Source organism: Poeciliopsis prolifica, unplaced genomic scaffold, assembly GCF_027474105.1.
Source record: "Poeciliopsis prolifica strain line A6 unplaced genomic scaffold, Auburn_PproV2 SCAFFOLD133, whole genome shotgun sequence".
Taxonomy (NCBI): Eukaryota; Metazoa; Chordata; class Actinopteri; order Cyprinodontiformes; family Poeciliidae; genus Poeciliopsis; species Poeciliopsis prolifica.
The window spans coordinates 138,055-157,871 of NW_026562508.1; the positions used below are offsets into that span (position 1 = coordinate 138,055).

Genomic DNA, 19,817 nt, shown 5'->3' on the forward strand with positions numbered 1-19,817 from the left:
AAGGACTTATCCTTCATGGAGAGAGAAAAGAAAGAGAAAGAAGAGTTAACAAAGGCCAAGATAAAGGTATGTCTGCATGTCTCTTGGTAATGCAACATTTACCAAAAAATTTGTGGAGCTGCTAATAGAAATCTTGCCCAACAGCAATCTTGAATGGTCCAGTTCAACAGACAAAAAGTTTTGCTTGAATGTTTGTATTTGTGTGAAACTGAGTTTTAACTTAAAATGAGTTGATTCTCCTGGTTGGCCCTAAATATTTCTGAGTTTTTTTTGGCTTCATAACATATGTTTGATAAGAAATAAAACTTCTCAATCATTGACACGTTTTTAACAAAGATCTTATTTTTTTTACAGCAAGCTCATTGGCTTCTGCATTAATATATCAATGAGCTACTCTCAGCTGTAGTTGACAATATATTGTTTGCTGCTCATAATTTATGTGACTAAAACAAATATTTTTAAATAAATTTCTAAGTTATGTGAAACTTCTCCCGGACTTAGCTAAAATTGTTTGGAGGCTCAGAATCAGCCCAGTACTGGTCAACATTCTCAGGTGAGAGAGACTCTCCTGGTATAGATAACATTTTTAGTTATTGAAATTATGCCAAAGATGTATTTCATCAAAATACATCATGAAAATGTGTGTATGTATTCCATCTTAAGTAGGGGTGCACCTATTATTGCAGTTTTCTGGCCGATCACCAATTATGATCTACACTGCACCATTTGGATTTTGGCCAATGCCATTTTTTATCTGAAATGTTGCTTAATATAAAAAGAAAGTCAGCAATAGTGGGATGACTATATCCAAGAGGCTACATTAAAGAGTAAAGGTTTTGTGCTCATTTAAAACCATAAAATTCCATACACTAAATTTAAAATTTCTTAAGAAATCTTGATTCCTTTGTAATAAATAAAACAAAGGCTCACTTTACATTTACAGTATATTTTAAGAATGGTCTTAAACAAGTACAACCTTCAAGGTATTTAAAGATAGCCACTGCCAGTAAAGGCATCTGTTTGATGCCCTATGCAACAGCTATCCCTGTGACCAGCCAGAAATGACCAAAAAGCAAGACGGCTATACCTAAATTGATGATGGAAATCTTCAGCGTATTGAGCATATTATGGTGAAATAAGAATATATACCATGTGTCATTTATTTGAAACACCCACAAAAAACCCTTCTGTATTTTTATAGTTGTTCAAATTATTACTTAGAGTGTCAAAGAAGAAAGTGTGTAAACATGTATATTTCACAGACCTACTCAAACCTTGAAAATAAATAAAATTTCAGAATTTTAAGATATGTAACTAACTAAAGTAACATTATTTTACAAACCCATCTATAATGAGATTCTCATAATCGGCTTTCTTGTCACACACAGGACAGATCCATGTAGGTTTCTTTTCATTCATCTGCAGGTAGAGGGCAGCATCAAAGCACTGTAGATGAGAGCATGTCACAGCTCTGCACGGGACTGTCAGTCGCATCTTACCCAGCTTAAAACGACAGGTAAAATAAATTAAATCAAAACATGAACAAAAATACTTGCTTTAATGTATAATATATTGTTCAGTTTATATAAATTGTGTACTGTATTTTCCGCACTATAAGTCGCACCCAAAAACCTTCAATTTTTTCAAAAGCCGACAGTGCGCCTTATAATCCGGTGCATCTTATATATTGACCAATGTTGAGCCACAACACGTCTCGCAACTACGGTAAGCAGCCGCCAACTTCATTTTCCCCCGTAGAAGAAGTCTGTGCAGCCTGTGTTTGTCGGTGTGAGAGCCGTGCCTGCCGCTGGATACGCCACAGGTTCTGTTCCAGCAGACTACTTTGTATGTAGCCTGCTGGAAGCACCTAAATACCTGGTATGTAGGAGCTTCCTACATACAAGGTTCTGCTGCTGGCTCAAAACAGGCTGCAGCAAGTCAGTCTTCCCTCCCAGAAGCAAAGTGGACAATTCTAGACTTTATTGAATAATGCTCTATCCTAGCATATATACATAGGATATATGACTGCGCGAACAGTGCCGTTTCATTTCCATTTGTGTGTTTGTGTAAAGACCCCAAAATGGCTCCTATTAAGAGACACGCTCACGACGCAGAGTTTAAACTCAAGACGATCAATCACGTAGTAGAACACGGGAAAAGAGCAACAGCGAGAAAATTTAACGTTAACGAATCAATGGTATGGAGGTGGAGGAACCAACAAGAGGATCTACACCAAGTAAAGAAGACTAAACAGAGTTTCCGAGGGAACAAAGCAAGATGACTATAGTTGGAGGGCAAACTCGAACTGTGGGTTGTTGAACAGAGAGCAGCAGGTAGAAGTGTCGGTACAATCACTATTCGAATGAGGGCAACAGTGCTAGCACTCGAATTTAATATCAATAAATTTAGAGGCGGTCCATCTTGGTACACACAAGCTACTGTTTTAGGAAAAGTTACCCTCCACTATGTGATATAAATGTTGCACTACATGTTATACCTTGCTGTTGCTAAAAGATAAACTGTGTCACGAAAATACCATGTCACTAACTTTACCTCGGGGAAAATAATAAAACAGCTATTCATTCTGAGAGAACGCTGGTTTGTAATCCATTAATAAATTTTGACTGACCAATCTGACTGTTTTGTTAACAATCACTTTCGTGCAGCTCCATCTAAAGGACGCATAACGTAACCCCAGCCTCTACTGTAGCATCTATTCTATGCGCCTTATAATGCGGAAAATATGGTAATTGAGACTTATTAAACACGAAACCTAACAAACAGGAATGCGAAATGTTATTCTGTTCATGTCATAAATGCAATGAGAACAAAAGCATATTTATTTTTGATAAAATATCAGCTATTCAACCCATTCTTAAAACACTCAAAGATGCTTTATAATGAAATCCGTCATTCCCATTCATGCACAGACTCACATGCAGAAACGTATAATTTTCTAGGTATTTAAAGGTTTGGTTAAACTTTTGGTCTGGAAAACCCTGATTCCAAGTTTTAAGAAACTTATGTTGGTAATTTTCTATTTGTATGTAGAACAAGTTATTTAGTAAAAGTTCTTTTACATTTGTGCATCATGTTCAGGTCAGGTCAGTGCCAAAGAAAGCATTTCCTAAAGCCATATCGGCCATAGACACATCGCTCTGACCTCTGATATCATGAAGGTTATGGAGAAGCTGATACAAGTGCACCTGAGGACACAGGTGGGTGAAGCCCAGTACCCTTTTCAATTTGTGCCAATTAAATATTGGCAAAGATCAATGTGATTTTCCCAGGTGGCTGAGCATTATTCTTGTTGAAAGTAACTAAAAAAGTTACTTTTAATGTAACTTAGTTACTTTCCAAATCAAGTAATTAATAAGATATACAAATCTGCAGAGATGCAGATGCACTTGAAACTGCCAAACAGAGGCTCCAAGCCTTACTAATCCTGGCCATTCAGCCAGGATTGGTAAGCGAGAAGCTCAAAAAATGGATGTAGCTGCATCACATATCACCTGGATCCTGGAGTATCTGACAGTTTGTGAGATTATAAGACTGCTTGTTTACATCTGACATGTAAAACCGAGCTGTGCTATTTATAAAAATTCACCACCTACACTGCGGACTTTAAGCACTGTTCCAAACTGTGCCATCTGAAAGACTACTCAGATGACATGGTCATAGTGATGTGTGTTGCAGGGGCCTGGAGGTCGAGTACAGGACTTTAGTGGATGACTTTGTGCCAAGGTGCTCAGAGAACCAGTTAAAAGTAGACAAGATCAAGAAAATGGTCTTCAGTTTCTGTCATAAGAAAACATCTTTGCCCCCAGTCCCAACAACAATGTTATCTTGTATTTTTATAGTGTCAATTTATACAAAAGCTTAAATTACCGGACACATGAGTGACACCCGAAGACTTGTTGTGGCAATTTCACTGTCCGGGTCTGCTGTTAGCTTCTCCTTAACTGAAACAAAGAAGGAAGAACATATTACAAAAGTAATATTTGTTTATGAAAATTAAACAAAATTTACAATACCATAACTGACAATCACAATGCACTCAACTAAAAAACAAATATAACAGTAACAACCCATTTGTATTATATATATATAAATGTATCGTTTTGCATTGTGGCCAAAAAGTTGGATTTTGGTTTCATCTGACCAGAGCAACTTTTTCCATGTTCAGTGTGTTTCCCAGGTGGCTTGTGGCAAACTACAAACAAGACTTTTTAGGGACATTTTGAGAAATGTCTTTCTTCTTGCCATTCTCCCATTAAGGCCAGATTTGTGTAGTATACGACTGATTGTTACCCTATGGACAGACCTCAGCTGTAGATCTCCACAGTTCATCCAGAACAGTTCATCAGAGATGGGCCTCTTGGCTTTATCTCTGATCAGTCTTCTCTTGTTCCAGATGAAAGTTTAGGGCACATCTGTCAAAGTCAAGGCCTGCGGGCCAGATGCGGCCCACAAATTAATTATCTATGGCTCCCTGGATGATATTTAATTACTTTTAGAATCAGTACACAGGCCACAGCGGCCCACTGGCGTTTTGGACGAACCTTGGGAACATTCCTCATAATGCAACGGTAGCCCGCAAAGTCACTGCAGCACACAAGCGACTTCATCAGCAATCAGAGCAGAGATCAATTTTCAGGTCCCCCCCTCCTCAAAAATAGCTAAACGGTTAGTGGACGCTGAGAACAGAGTATCCAGGTGGGAGGCAGAGTTCATGTTCATGGAGGTGAAAGGCAAACCTGTGTGTATTATTATAAGCGGCTTTGGGCTTGTTTTTTTTTTTTTCTTCTTAAGTTTCTTGTAGATTTAATGAAGTCGCTGGTTGCGGTTGTTGGGCTTAATAAGCGACATAAACCCAGAATTTGTCTGACATGCAGTCTCAGTTTTAGTCAAGATTCATAATCCGTCCCGCTGTGTCTTTGTTCATGTCAAGTTAACATTTTACTTCTCAATGACGTCAAGCTTCGCTTTGCGCTCCAGAAAATAACAAACACCGAAAGTAATATGAGCAGCGCAATAAACATGAAAACAGCCACGAATGAACGTCCATAAAGTTGTGCAACTAAATGCCATTATAATTACTAATATTAAGATAAGTGTCACAAATATGCACAGACATTCAGATGTCTGTGCATCAGGACATCTGAATTGTAGAACGGGCAGGGGTTACAGCAATTGCAGGGTCGTAAAGCACAATTTGGAGGCTGAGACGCGGGGGGATAGGGGTCTAAAATCCTTGTTTTCCAGACAATAGAAACACACAAAAAACGCACAAATTACAAAAGTTTTTTTTTCCACTGTTGTAACCATTAAACAATCTCCCCTTTAGTTCAACCATATAACTGGAGACACATTGTTGATGTTACTATTATAAAATAACTTGCAATTAAATATTGGCAAAGATCAATGTGATTTTCCCAGGTGGCTGAGCATTATTCTTGTTGAAAGTAACTAAAAAAGTTATTTTTAATGTAACTTAGTTACTTTCCAAATCAAGTAATTAATAATCTAGCTAAGTTACTTTTTCAAGGAGTAATCAGTAATTGATTAAAGTTACTTTTTCAAAGTAACTATGCCATGACTGTCTGTGTGTCTTCTGTGGGGAGATAGTTTGGCTGTAATGAAAGAATATAATCTAAGAAGGCACTATCAAGCTTCTCAGAAACACAAAGACAAGAGTATCACATTGATCTTCATAGAGCAGTATAACGCATTTTAAATTATGTATTTATCTTGATATTAATAAACATATTTAGTTTTTCAAAACAATTTAATTTTTTGCTGTTTTCCTGTTGAAAATGTTTTCCCTTGAGGTTAGACATTCATAACAAAATATTGCTTTATTCTGCTCATATTACATGCTATTTTTCTTTGAAGGAAGTTTGTTTTTGTCTGTTTGCCTGTTGAAAAATGGTTACACTTGAAATTACTGACAGAGCCATAAGAAAATATTGCTTTATTCATTTAATTATTAAATAATATACACTGTGTTAGGTTCAATAGGCTATGTGCAATCATTTCAATATGTTTTAGTAAACAGTGAATCAGTCCAGAGCTCGGCAAATTTGGTGTTTTGGCCCTCGGTGTATTTGACTTTGACATCCGTGGTTTAGCGAGACGGCCAGGTCTTGGTAGATTTGCAGTGGTCTCATACTCCTTCCATTTCAATATGATCACTTGCACAGTGCTCCTTGAGATGTTTAAAGCTTGGGAAATCTTTTTGTATCCAAATCCAGCTTTAAACTTCTCCACAATAGTATCGGAGCTGCCTGATGTGTTCCTTGGGCTTCATGATGCTCTCTGTGCTTTAAGCACAACCCTGAGATGATCACAAAGCAGGTGCATTTATAGGGGACTTGATTACACACAGGTGGATTCTATTTCTCATCATCAGTCATTTAGGACAACGTTGGATCATTCAGAGATCCTCACTGAACTTCTTTATTGAGTTTGATGGACTGAAAGTAAAGGGGCCAAAGAATATTGCACGCCCCACTTTGCAGTTTTTTATTTGTTAAAAAAGTTTAAAATATCCAATAAATTTCGGTCCACCTCACGATTGTGCCCCACTTGTTGATTCTTCACAAAATAATAAACATTTTAGATCTTTATGTTTGAAGCCTGAAAAGGTTGAAAAGTTCAAGAGGGTCGAATACTTTCGCAAGGCACTGTAACTTTAAAGGTTTCAAAAGTTGTGCAGTTGGATACAGACTTTGGACTCAGAAAGAACACTACATTCACTCAAAATAGTGTCCTTCATGTTTAGATGTGTCTATTGTCTGTGCTGTGCATGGGTAAGGCACAGCCTACGTGATGAAGCCTTAGTTCTCGACATGGTTGTCGTAGGTTCAAGTCCTGGCACTGGTGACATGTGCCACATATCTTTCCCTCTTTCGTTGCCCACTTTCCTGTCTGACCACTTTAAATAAAGGCAGCTAGAACCAATAAAACCTTAAAACAAACAAACAAAAAAACGATGTGTCTCTGCTCCAGCATACATCATTATCATCATGCAAATGATGACCTCTTCAGAATGCCATGAGTGCAGCAAAAGCATGTTAATTGGCCTTTCATTTAAGGCAGGTATTTCTCAACAGGATAACACTTCGCTTGGCCAATGTCTTCCCACTCGATTCATTTCTCCCTCTGTCTGACCTTTTTCCCATAGAGAGAAAGCCTGTCTGGAAATCTATCCAGCACAATTTACTGGTGAAGTTCTACCAATTTCTCCAGTAGAATTTCAACCAGGCCAATCATAACACAGAAGCAAAAGCCATGAATGAACACGTCCATTTTCTATGCCGTTTAAGAAATGTACTTTGCCTCTAGTTTGGTAATGGGAGAGAAGCAAATGAATAAAACCATTCATGCTTCCAAATACTGAATTCATATTAAACAGCCATATTATTCAGCTTGATACTTATCTTTTATTGTTGTTTGGTCGTTTACAGTGCAGACACATTTTACAGCTCAACTGAGTCCACACCTTCAGCATCCAATAGTTTCTCAATAGAGCTCTAGAATGTGACGTCACTGCTCTAGGCGTAGGGGTATGAGCATCATCTTGTATGGCCATAAACACAACCAAGAAAACGACTGTCTCACAGATATTTTGAATTTTTGAATGTAAGTTACTTAAAATAATTTAGCGATGATACACACATGCTGCGTTATTAGGTGTTATGTCCAATCACCACAACCGAAATGGTAAAAAAATGGAAAACGGACTTTCGTTTCACTGTTTTTCTGCCTGGAAATACAGGAGGCTAGGCTATCTGAGCTAAGGAAAAAGACGAATGTCCTGGGTATCAGTGGTGAGACATCCTGATATCACTTTCTCCAACATCCAAGTTATCTACAAGTTTGCTCCAGACATGTCCATTCTGGTGAGTGTCTAAATTCCTTTGTTGGTGTGGTGTTATAATGTTTTGCTATGATGTTGTCCAGGTTACTCATGTTCAGTTATGTTGAGTTCATTTAAGTGGTCTCGTGTAATAGCATGAATTACCACTTTTTTTGTATCAGTTATTTACATGAGTGTTTGGTTCAGAAATGGACAGTCCCTAAGTGAACCTCCGAGCACTTCGCTCAGGAGGGAGCGGTAGAGAACAGCTGGCCGGAAATAGCGTTCATAAATCGGATCAACCTTGAGCTAAACAACCCTTACACCACGGAGCGCGGATATCCGATATCCGACTTGACAACAACTTCACTGCGGTCAGTAACACAATGAAAACAGTGAAAAAAGTTTGTTTTGGTCTGTAGCCATACAAGATGGCGCCAAGCGACGTAAATGTCACACGCAGTGACGTCAGTTCCAAAGCTCTATAGCAGAGGGTTCAGATTCTCTGTATGAAGCAAGGGGACATTACCAGGTCAGCAAACACCTAGAACAGGACAGAAGGTCCTGGGGCCAGGATTGAGATCCAATGACAAACCATCTTCAACAACAACAACAACAACAAAAAAGCACAGTATATCTTATGAAACTAATACAACAATTAAAATTTTTACTTAGGGCCCTGGAGTGGTCTGGGCTTCTGATTCCCTTCATCCTCAGTCTCTGCAGGAGCAATGGTGATGTCAGTTGCCTCACAAGGTACACAGAGAGAGAATAAGTCTAAAAAATAAAAAACAATCAAAAATATCAAAAAACTGTAATATCCTGTTGAAGGAGCAAAGGTGAAGGTAAAGATGATTTTGTTTATATAGCACATTTTCTTCAACAAGGCAATACAAAGTGCTATACAGGAATTAAAATAAAATACAAACAAAATAACACACCAAAGGAAAGAGCAAAAGAAGAAAAATAATCTAAATCTCCTCTTTATAAGGAGGAGTATAAAGAATGAAGTACTCACTGACAAAAAAAGTAGAAACATATTTGTATATTCATGGATACACATAAACATCTCCCCTCCCAACATATATGCATTCACACCTTACATGCCCACTGCACATTCATATAAAAGCATACTGTGCACAAATCCATGGGGCTTCAGTTGCACAAAGGAACTTACCTACCTCAATGCACATATGCTACTTGCTAATGCATACTGCACTCTAGATATTTTATATTGTTTTTATATTGTATTTTTTTATGTTCAATGTGCCCCTTTGGGGAAAAGGTTTGACTTGAACTACATTGAATAAAGTGCCCAATAAATAAATGATTATATTTAAAATGCACACCTTAAAAGAAGAACTCTACCTTGTTGTATAATTTAAGTCATATTGGTTTTTATTTTTCCATCTAAATTTTCCCAAAAATATTTTTAAGCACGTAATTTAAATTATCCAGTTTATAAAAATATATGCTTTGGTTTTTCCTTTCACTTATAGATGCATTCATGTCTCTTTAATTTATTTATTTCTTTTGTCCCTTAGAACTTTTATTTCCATTTTTTCTTTCTATATTTTTCCGGTGGCAGAAAATGGGGGGACAAAATAGTGGCAAGAGATATTGGCAGGGAGGCAATGCTGGACCTCCTCCTCCCTCCCAAATGTAAATAGAGACAACAAAAAGTCCACATAAACATACATTTATTATAAAAATAAATAAATGTATTTATTGTATCACGGTCTCTTGGAAGCAAAGATTTATGTATAAATGTTCTATGCCCTTAAGTTATTTTGTAAAATACAAGAATTTCCACATCAATTTCTATTTTTGTCAGTCTGACGATCTCATTTCAAAATATTAAATCATGTGATATGATCAATGTTTTACTACTCACATAATGAGTTTCACTCATATTTCAGCAGGTCAACCAGCCTCCCGCCAACATTACGAAAAAAATGGTTGGTGGAAGTTGTCAGTCCCTTTTGTGCAGCCAAAATTTTCATTTGTGTTGCTATCATTTCAAAGATATTAATTAAAGGCGTCCTAATATTGGGCCCCATAACAATGGTAGGTACTCATAAAAGCAAGCACACACTCAAACCAATATCACTGCTGGATTTTCATCCTGGGCTGCAGTGGTGCAACTCAAAGGCTAAAGCACACTTCATACCAGGTGGTCATGGTAATACACCAACAAATTTGCTAATCCTCAAAATATAAATAAATAAATAAATAAATAGGTAGGAGAAGTCAGATTGCAGGGTCGTGCTAGACTTTTCCATTGTCCCTTATTTTGACTAATGGTGTCAAAAAAATCCTGTCAATCTATTTTTACTGGTGTTGTTGTAAATGATTATTTTAATATTCAAGTAATATAGAGATTATTCTAATTATTAATCGAGTAATCAAATAAAAAAACTGGTAAATTTGAAGAAACATGGGGGCCCTTTCTTGACTCTTTTCAAAACATGCAATGATGTTCCAGGTTAATTAAGTAAACAAATTTTTATGAAAATTTGTTCCATTTCTGTCAAGGATAGGAACGTAGTGCATGGACCTTCTGGGCTATGATCTGGGTGGGCTGAATGGGATTACTTTGTAGGGATTAATTTTCTGTATATTATGTCAGATAAACACTTTTCTGTATTCACAAACTGTATGTATGAAAAGAAAGAAAAACTTCAATTAAAAAAAAAAAAGATGCCAGTGAAAGGAAAACTAGGACTGAATGACTTACATGATCAGAGGAATTCATGCCAAATGGAATCGTTTCTTGGAGTGAATTGAAGAGTTTTTATTGTTTTTAGAACACTTTTACAACACATTGCATGTCACCGGCAGATCAAGGTCTGCCCAGCCTGGGGCTCCACTTCTTCAGCTCTGCTCAGTGCAATGACAGTGATAAGGCAGAAAGCAGTGGAGCGCCCTGCTGATGAAGTACATCTGTTGCACCAAGGGGTGGAAATTAAAAATTTTCTCTACCAGCCATTTCATGTCATATGGACTTTATATAAATCAGTCGGGACTCCAGATGGTCAGTCCTCCAAATGGTCAGAAGTTCAAACTAAATGCGGCTTTTTTTTTCTTTTCTTTTTTCAAATTGTCAACTTAGGGGTGTGCTGTGGCGGCGTAGGGGTTAGCATGCCCCACGTTTGGAGGTCTCAGTCCTCGACACGGATGTCGCGGGTTCGACTCCCGGTCCCAGTGACCTTTGCTGCATGTCTTTCCCCCTCTCCTCCCCTTCTTTCCTGTCTGCCTACTGTCAAAAATACGAGCCACTAGCGCCGCAAAAAACTCTGAGAAGAAAATGATTTTAAAAAAAAATTGTCAACTCGCCATGGTGGCGGGTGTGTTGCTTCGATTTACTTGCCTCTTCATACTTTTACCCGCATTTGGCCAATGGTGAACATGTCATCAGCGGTTCCCCCTTCAACTCCCCAAATATGACATAAACTTGTACAATTTATCTTTAATTAAAGTATACATAATAATAGTACATATGTGTGAATAAATTGCTTCTTACAGGGCAACTAAAAAAGAATAAAACAGAAAACAGGGCAATATTTTATCATTTAATATACAAGTGAGCCAAAGAGCTGTTAGCCTGTATCTAGAACCGCCTATGGGCTGCAGGTCTGAGGCATTGTGTTACCATGTTTTCTATCATTCTTCTTGCTTGATGAGAACCCTTATCCAAACTGGTAACCCACATTAGTAAAATGGTGAAATAATATTGATCATAAAACACTATTTATAAAAGATATCAACATTCTTCCTACACAATCCTAACAAATGTTTTTAATGTTCTCTTCATATTTATTTACTTACTATAATCTATTTCTATGATTTGTTTTCTTTGCCATTTATATTATTTTTCAGTCTCAGGAAATGATTGAGGGATGAAGAGACTGATGTCTGGTTCTTTATGTTCTGACGGGTCTGCGGTGTTCCTCTCCTGACCCATTGTGTATGATATCAAACTGTGCCCTGAATATCGCTGACTGTTTTTTTTTTAATGCCCCTTTTAAACTTCACTGTAATTGTTTAGTCTGGAATGTGCATCTTCCCACTCAAGTCTGTATTTTTTCTAAGGACGGTGTGGTATCGGGTGAACATTTTCAAAAGATGCGGGTTGACAGCAGATCACCGATGCTATAGTGTCCATCTCTAAGCAACCGTGACAACAGCATCAGTTCCTGGGGGGGTTAAGGGGAGTCCTATTTAGATCCCGCAACAACAATTTAGTTGACCTTAATATTTCTCGTGTTTTGCTTTGATCGTTATTATTACACTTATTGTTGAGATGTGTGTGATATGTCAGACATTTATAGCAATACGGAATAAATCGTGTCCCGTATTGGTTCGATACGACGCGAAGACAACAACCACCTGTTATTTTGGCTAGCTTAGCTAGCCTGAATATTTACAACTCTTGTTGATACACTGCCATTACTTACCTTCTGTCTTTCAACCATTTTGAAAAGCTTTTCTTAGTTTCTCCAACATTTTTATTTCTCCCCCTCTTCTGTTTTCTGTTTTGTGCCCCGGAGTTTCTTCTGCCACCCCATCATTAGCTCCCTGTTGTCGAGTACATTCCTACAATTAAAATTAAAAAAAAAAAAAAAAAAAAAAAACGCGCCTCAGCCTGTTCTTGAAGGGACGCTGCCCAAGCTACCTGTATGGGAGGGGAGAGCATCTGGAGGGTAGGGAAGGGGTCCCTAATCAGTGCTGTTTCTCTGTTACTGATCATTCCATAAACAAACAGCTGTTAAGTATATACTGTAAAATGCTGATTAGAAAAACAATTCCCCACATCGTTTTTGGGCCCCCTTGAGTGCAGTGCCCCTATGCGTTGCATACAGTGCATACCCACTTTTTGCGCCACTCCCAGCAGCGGGTGCTAATTTCCACCCCAGGTTGCACCTAAAATAAAATATTTACATCTAGCTTTCTGCAGGTTCTTCTGCTCATCAGAGAGAATCTAAAGTTGAGAAACACTCCAGTATTTTGGCATTGTTTAACGTCACAAGAGCTCATAAAAAAAGCTGTCAAGACAGATTTAATAAACATCTAAAAATATATATTTCTAACTAGATAAAGACAAGTCATATCTGTTGAGAGTGATGTGACATGATGTGGCAATTTGATTCTTTTGAACCGCTCTATGCCATGAGCAGTAGGACTGAAGCTGTTCTTTGTTGTTTGACTTAGCTTGCTCTGCTCATTCATCAACTTATATTGTCATTTTTATTTAATTTAAAAATGAAAATAACAGGTATGTAGAAATTGTTAGAAATTGTTGGATAACTTTTTATATTTCCTGGTGCAAAAGAGAATTTTTGCTTCTGTGTTTTGAAACATTTGAACAAAGTAATTTAAAATGTTCTAAGTCAATTCTGTATTGGATTGGTACTGGTATCAACTAAACCTCAGATATTTGTGTTGGAAGTGAAAAAAGTGGAGACCTGATTTAAACCACTGATTTAAATAGCTTGCTTAAATTCAATAAGATATTGTGAATCTCACCTTTCCCATTTCTTGGGTCCATGTCACTGAAATCTGGTTTGGCACAGCAGATGAAAGTCTGACAAGGGAGGTAATGTTTAGGGGTCTTCCTGTTCTCTTCTGTTCAACTCCATTTTTTGGTGGTGGTGCAAATCCCTAAAGATATAGAAAATTTAGTGTCTTATCCCATTAAATACTTTAGTGGAAGGTTTAGACTTTACTGTTTTAAAGGAAAAATAGCACTTACAGGCAAAGGAAAGAGCTTGCCATTGACCTTTATACAAAGACTGTTAGGGAAATTATCATCTTGTGGACAACTTGTCTCTGCCAAGCAGAACCTGAAAGTAAAAATAAACAAAACATTTAAGCATAATATTGATATTATGCTAGGCTGTATCAAAGGAGTTTGCAGGCAAGAAGGGACTGTATAATTTAATTAATTTTGTTATATAGTGCAAAGTCTCAATAACAGCCATAAAGGTGTTTTGTAATCACATTAAATTTATATGCAGATGTTCAGTATATTTAATGTAGTTGAGTACATTAAATTGAAACTACCATTATTTAAATTAAACCTTAGCTAAAATAATGTGCTAAAAAACAACTATTTTGCCAATTTGTCAAATGACTTTCAATCTAAGGAAATCCAGATGATTTCTATGAAAATACATGAAGTCCGTTGTCATCTTACTGTATGAGAACAAATTGGTCACATAGAGATTCAGTTGATCAATTTAAATGCCACACTCTTTTAGATTATCTGTTTTACACAAAAACAAAAAGTTAAATATCTTTGAAATTTTTGAGTGTTAATGCACAAATTGTACTTTATAAATTACAAATAACAAAATGTCATATTCTTGGATCGTAAAACATTTCCCTAAGGTTTTCATCTATGAAGTCAGGAAAGTAGGTGTAAAAACATTCAGTAAATAATGCGAACATGGATACTGATTACTTGGGATATAAATCCCTGATGTTTTACAAGTTGCTGTCATATTGCAATGCAGACACTATTGACTTGCAGAGCAGGACGGTTCCAATGGGCTTGAACTTGATGATCTCCCCTTGAGTATGTACACAAAAGTGCAATTAATGCATTGAAACATGCACACCAGAGCACATTGCTCCTTCAGGCAATGTGTTGCCTGCTGGTTTTATTTTATTAGTTTTGTCAAGTGAGAGGAATACTAAATAATCCAAGGTGCCTCAATGTAAATATTAGAATTGAATTGTTATTGAAAATTATATACATCATACAATCTTGTGTGTAGTATGTCTTAATATAGGATACAATTGCTGAATCACTGATCAACTAAAAGTGTCTGAATGACATCTTATTGCAAAACCATGTTGTGAAAAGGGGCATTGCTGTTCCCTTCATTACTTTTTGGATAGCTTCATTCATTATGTTATTTTTGGAGGACTCTGACTTGGAAAAAAAAACTGACAACAGTTTTTGTGATTTATGGAGAGTAGCTAAAATTCTAATATTAACCTTTATATTTTTAGCTACCAAATTTATTTAAAAGTTACTAATCTCTTTTGTCATGTCATATTAAATAACATTAATTAGTAAGAATTAATTACTCATATAATTCAACTAAAATTCAACTAAGTTCTCACCTTAGTTGAATTTGAACCATATAGTCCCTTCTGCCTCCTGGCAGGAAGTCTCTGTAAAACATAAACCACTCATTTTAATATATAAGATTTCTTCAAGAGAAGAAATTTAACAAACAGTCCATACCTGGATATGCATACTTCTCGAACTTGCTGAGGTGTTAATGCAAAAATAAAATACTTTTCTTGATGGTACCTCTGTGCAGTACTTGCTCCTAAAAAATATTGCTGTTGTCATAAAACTATTTACTGTACCTTGACAAAACACATACAGACACATTTGCATTTCTAACTATATTACCCTTGTGAAAAAATAATATATTTACACTTAAATATGTTTTATTTTTCTGAAATACATTTTTAGTATTTTATCAACTGGCTAGACTTATTAAGATTATATTAAAAATATAAAATAAATACATATCTAATGTATGCTTCTAATTTTCTTCAAAAAATTTATTTTGATACACTTTCAAAAAGTATATTTTTCTAAACTATATTTTAAATCCAAATTAAATATATTACGAAAATTATACTTTGGATAATCCTTTCAAAAATACACTCTGCATGTATTTGTAAAAAAATATATATTTTAAATGTACATTTTAAAAACATATTACAAATTTATACAAAATACTTTTCTGAAGTAGAAACAAAAACAATATTGTGTGGAATGTATATATATATATAATATATATATATATATATATATATATATATATATATATATATATATATATATATATAAAACAGTACAGACCAAAAGTTTGGACACACTTTTTCATTCAATGAGTTTCCTTTATTTTCTTGACTACTGACATTGTAGATTCACACTGAAGGCATCAAACTATGAATTAACACATGTGGAAATATGTACTAAACAAAAAGTGTAAAACAACTGAAAATACGCCTTATATTGTAGTTTCTTCTAAGTAGCAACCTTTTGCTGTGATCACTGCTCTGCACACACTGCATTCTCTTGATGAGCTTCAAGAGGTAGTCACCTGAAATGGTTTTCACTTCACAGGTGTGTCCTGTCAGGTTAATAAGTGAGATTTCTTACCTTATAAATAGTCATGAAAATAAAGGAAACCCATTGAATGAGAAGGTTGTGTCCAAACTTTTGGTCTGTACTGTAAATATATATATATATATATATATATATATATATATATATATATATATATATATATATATATATATATATATATCTGTCTGGACTTTCAGATCCAGCCAAACAAAATGGTAAGGGCGAACGACATTGTCGTAGTGGTTAAACAACAGAGGAAAGCCGTTGTGGTAGATGTAGCAATACCAAGTGATTGCAACATCAGGAAAAAGGAGCACGAGAAACTGGAGAAATACCAGGGCCTCAGGGAGGAACTGGAGAGGGCCTGGAAGGTGAAGACCACAGTGGTGCCTGTGGTCATAGGGGCCCTCGAGGCAGTAACCCCCAAACTGGAACAGTGGCTACAACAGATCCCAGGAACAACATCAGACATCTCAGTCCAGAAATGTGCAGTCCTTGGCACAGCCAAGATACTGCAGGGCCCTCAAGCTCCCAGGCCTCTGGTAGAGGACCCGAGCTCAGAGGATATATATTTATATATATATATATATATATATATATATATATATATATATATAAAAATTCCCTTCTCACCCACCGCGGGTGGTTCTTATCCTCTGAGCTCGGGTCCTCTACCAGATCCCTGGGAGCTTGAGGGTCCTGCGCAGTATCTTGGCTGTGCCAAGGACTGCACATTTCTGTACTGAGATGTCTGATGTTGTTCCTGGGATCTGTTGTAGCCACTGCTCCAGTTTGGGGGTTACTGCCCCGAGGGCCCCGATGACCACAGGCACCACTGTGGTCTTCACCTTCCAGGCCCTCTCCAGTTCTTCCCTGAGGCCCTGGTATTTCTCCAGTTTCTCGTGCTCCTTTTTCCTGATGTTGCAATCACTTGGTATTGCTACATCTACCACAACGGCTTTCCTCTGTTGTTTATCCACTACGACAATGTCTGGTTGGTTCGCCATTACCATTTTGTCTGTCTGGATCTGGAAGTCCCACAGGATCTTAGCTCTGGCGTTCTCCACCACCTTTGGGGGTGTTTCCCACTTTGATCTCGGGGTTTCCAGTCCATATTCTGCACAGATGTTTCTGTAGACTATGCCTGCCACTTCGTTATGTCGTTCCATGTACGCTTTCCCTGCCAGTATCTTGCACCCTGCTGTTATGTGCTGGACTGTCTCAGGGGCCTCCTTGCACAACCTACACCTTGGGTCTTGTCTGGTGTGGTAGATCTGGGCCTCTATTGCTCTGGTGTTTAGGGCCTGTTCCTGGGCGGCCAGGATGAGGGCCTCTGTGCTGTCCTTGAGTCCAGCTTTTTCCAGCCATTGATAGGATTTACTGATATCAGCCACTTGGGTTATTTGCTGGTGGTACATCCCATGTAGGGGTTTGTCCTCCCATGATGGTATCTCTGGCACCTCAACCTCTGTTCCCTTTTGTCTGAGACATTCACTGAGCACATTGTCTGTTGAGGCTTTGTCCCTGATGTATTTATGGATCTTAGTTGTTTCATCCTGGACAGTGGTTCTCACACTCACTAGTCCTCTGCCTCCTTCCTTGCGGCTCGTGTACAGTCTCAGGGTGCTGGATTTGGGATGGAACCCTCCATGCATGGTTAGTAGCTTTCTGGTCTTAATATCTGTGGCTTTTATCTCCTCCTTTGGCCAGCTAATTATTCCAGCAGGGTATCTGGTTACTGGCAAGGCATAGCTGTTTATCGCACAGATTTTGTTCTTGCCATTGAGCTGGCTTCTCAGGACTTGCCTTATTCGTTGGAGGTATTTAGCTGTGGCTCCTTTCCTTGTGACCTCATCGAGGTTGCCATTTGCTTGTGGTATACCTAGGTACTTATAACTGTCCTCTATATCTGCTATTGTTCCTTCTGGGAGTGAGACCCCTTCTGTGTGGATGACCTTCCCCCTCTTTGTGACCAGCCGACCACATTTCTCTAGTCCGAATGACATCCCAATGTCCGTGCTGTAGATCCTGGTGGTGTGGATCAGTGAGTCGATGTCTCGCTCACACTTGGCGTACAGCTTGATGTCATCCATGTAGAGTAGGTGACTGATATTGGCCCCATTTTTGAGTCTGTGTCCGTAGCCAGTCTTGTTGATAACTTGGCTGAGGGGGTTCAGGCCTATGCAGAACAGTAGCGGGGACAGAGCATCTCCTTGGTATATGCCACATTTGATGGACACTTGTGCAAGTGGTTTGCAGTTGGCTTCAAGGGTGGTTTTCCACAGCCTCATTGAGTTTGCAATGAAGGCTCTCAGAGTCCTGTTGATGTTATACATCTCTAAGCATTCAATGATCCAAGTATGCGGCATTGAGTCATAGGCTTTCTTGTAATCAATCCAAGCCATGCACAGGTTGGTGTGTCGGGTTTTGCAGTCTCGGGCAACTGTGCGGTCTACGAGGAGTTGGTGTTTGGCTCCTCTGCTATTTACACCGATACCCTTCTGTGCCGTGCTCATGTGTTTATCCATGTGTTTGCTTATCTTGGCCGCTATGATGCCTGACATGAGCTTCCAGGTTGTGGAGAGGCAGGTTATTGGTCGGTAGTTGGGTGGGACTGGACCCTTTGATGTATCCTTCTGGATTAGGATTGTCCGCCCTTCAGTTAACCATTCAGGGTGAGTCCCACTTTGTAGCAGCTGGTTCATTTGGGCTGCCAGTCGCTCATGGAGAGCAGTGAGTTTCTTTAGCCAGTAGGCATGGATCATGTCAGGCCCTGGTGCTGTCCAGTTTTTCATACCTGAGACTCTTTCTTGGACATCTGTCACAGTGATGGTTACCGGGGCTTGCTCAGGGAGCAAGATCAGCCACTGTGCATTGCTGTTGTGGGACGCCTCCCTTTCCCATATGCCTTTCCAGTATTGTTCCATCTCCAGCCTTGGTGGGTCTGCTCTGTTGTTATTGTTACCCTGCCATTGAGAGTACACCTTAGCTGGTTGAGTGGAGAAGAGCCGGTTAATCCTTCTGGATTCATTCTCCCTTGTGTATCTCTTTAGGCGGCTGGACAAGGCTTGGAGCCTCTGTTTGGCAGTTTCGAGTGCTTCAGGTATGGGCATCTGCCTGTACTTTCTGGGTACTGGTCTTTTCATTGCACCCTTGTGAAGCTCTGACAGTTGGCTCACTTCCCTCCTTGTTACCTTGATTTTAGCCTCTAACCGTCTTTTCCATGGTGGGTATTGGGTCTCAGGTTGCTCTTATAGCCAAGCGTCTCAAGGATCACTGATGCTGAGTTGTAGATCAGCTCATTGGTTTCTGTTATGGTGTTGGTAGGGATCGTTCTCAATGCTGCATTCACATTCTCAATGAGACTTTCAGATGGTACTTCACTCAGCCGTTGTAATTGGCGCCGGGGAGGTGATCCGGGTCATGATTCTCTCTCTCAGGTCAGCAGCTGTCTCGTTCAGCTCTGTTTCGCTCATTGGGGCCGTGTATCCCCTCACTGGGTGGGGACTTGTAGTTAAGTCCCCACAGTTCTGATCTCAAGTTGTGATAGCAGTTGCCGTTTGCGAATGTTGGAACACTGTTGTTTAGCTAGTTGTTTAGCGCTTAGTGTTGACTGGGGATGTCGAAGTAACCATTCCTTCCCCAGTCTTTGCATGTAACCTCTCTGACTAGGGTTACTTGAGTAGTAGCATTCCAACAGATCCACATTTTCATCTCTCGCCCATTTCCGTCTTGTTCCAGCAGCCCATTTGTCATCAAGGTGCTCTGGTTCCCCAACACCTGACGCAGACCTTGTTT

General features: G+C 38.4%; 2 protein-coding genes across 4 annotated transcripts in view; one reads left to right on the forward strand and one right to left on the reverse strand.

Moving 5' to 3' along the window:
• The window catches only part of pias2 (protein inhibitor of activated STAT, 2), a 47,851-nt gene that overhangs the window by 22,869 nt on the left and 5,165 nt on the right, over nucleotides 1-19,817 (reverse strand). The window contains exons 3-9 of one of the 3 annotated variants that reach the window (XM_055024916.1): nucleotides 15,117-15,204; nucleotides 14,993-15,043; nucleotides 13,614-13,704; nucleotides 13,388-13,522; nucleotides 8,533-8,638; nucleotides 3,889-3,962; nucleotides 1,343-1,419 (exon numbers count right to left, since the gene is read on the reverse strand). In XM_055024916.1, coding sequence (XP_054880891.1) covers nucleotides 1,343-1,419; nucleotides 3,889-3,962; nucleotides 8,533-8,638; nucleotides 13,388-13,522; nucleotides 13,614-13,704; nucleotides 14,993-15,043; nucleotides 15,117-15,204 — 622 coding nt within the window. Of the gene's footprint in view, nucleotides 1-1,342; nucleotides 1,504-3,888; nucleotides 3,963-8,532; nucleotides 8,639-13,387; nucleotides 13,523-13,613; nucleotides 13,705-14,992; nucleotides 15,044-15,116; nucleotides 15,205-19,817 lie in introns of all 3 variants that reach the window. The other 2 variants (XM_055024915.1, XM_055024917.1) reach the window with 2 other exon arrangements.
• The window catches only part of paxx (PAXX non-homologous end joining factor), a 30,845-nt gene continuing 13,800 nt past the window's right edge, over nucleotides 2,773-19,817 (forward strand). The window contains exon 1 of the mRNA XM_055024919.1: nucleotides 2,773-3,218. The gene's annotated coding sequence lies outside the window, so the exon portion shown is untranslated. The remainder of the gene's footprint in view (nucleotides 3,219-19,817) is intronic.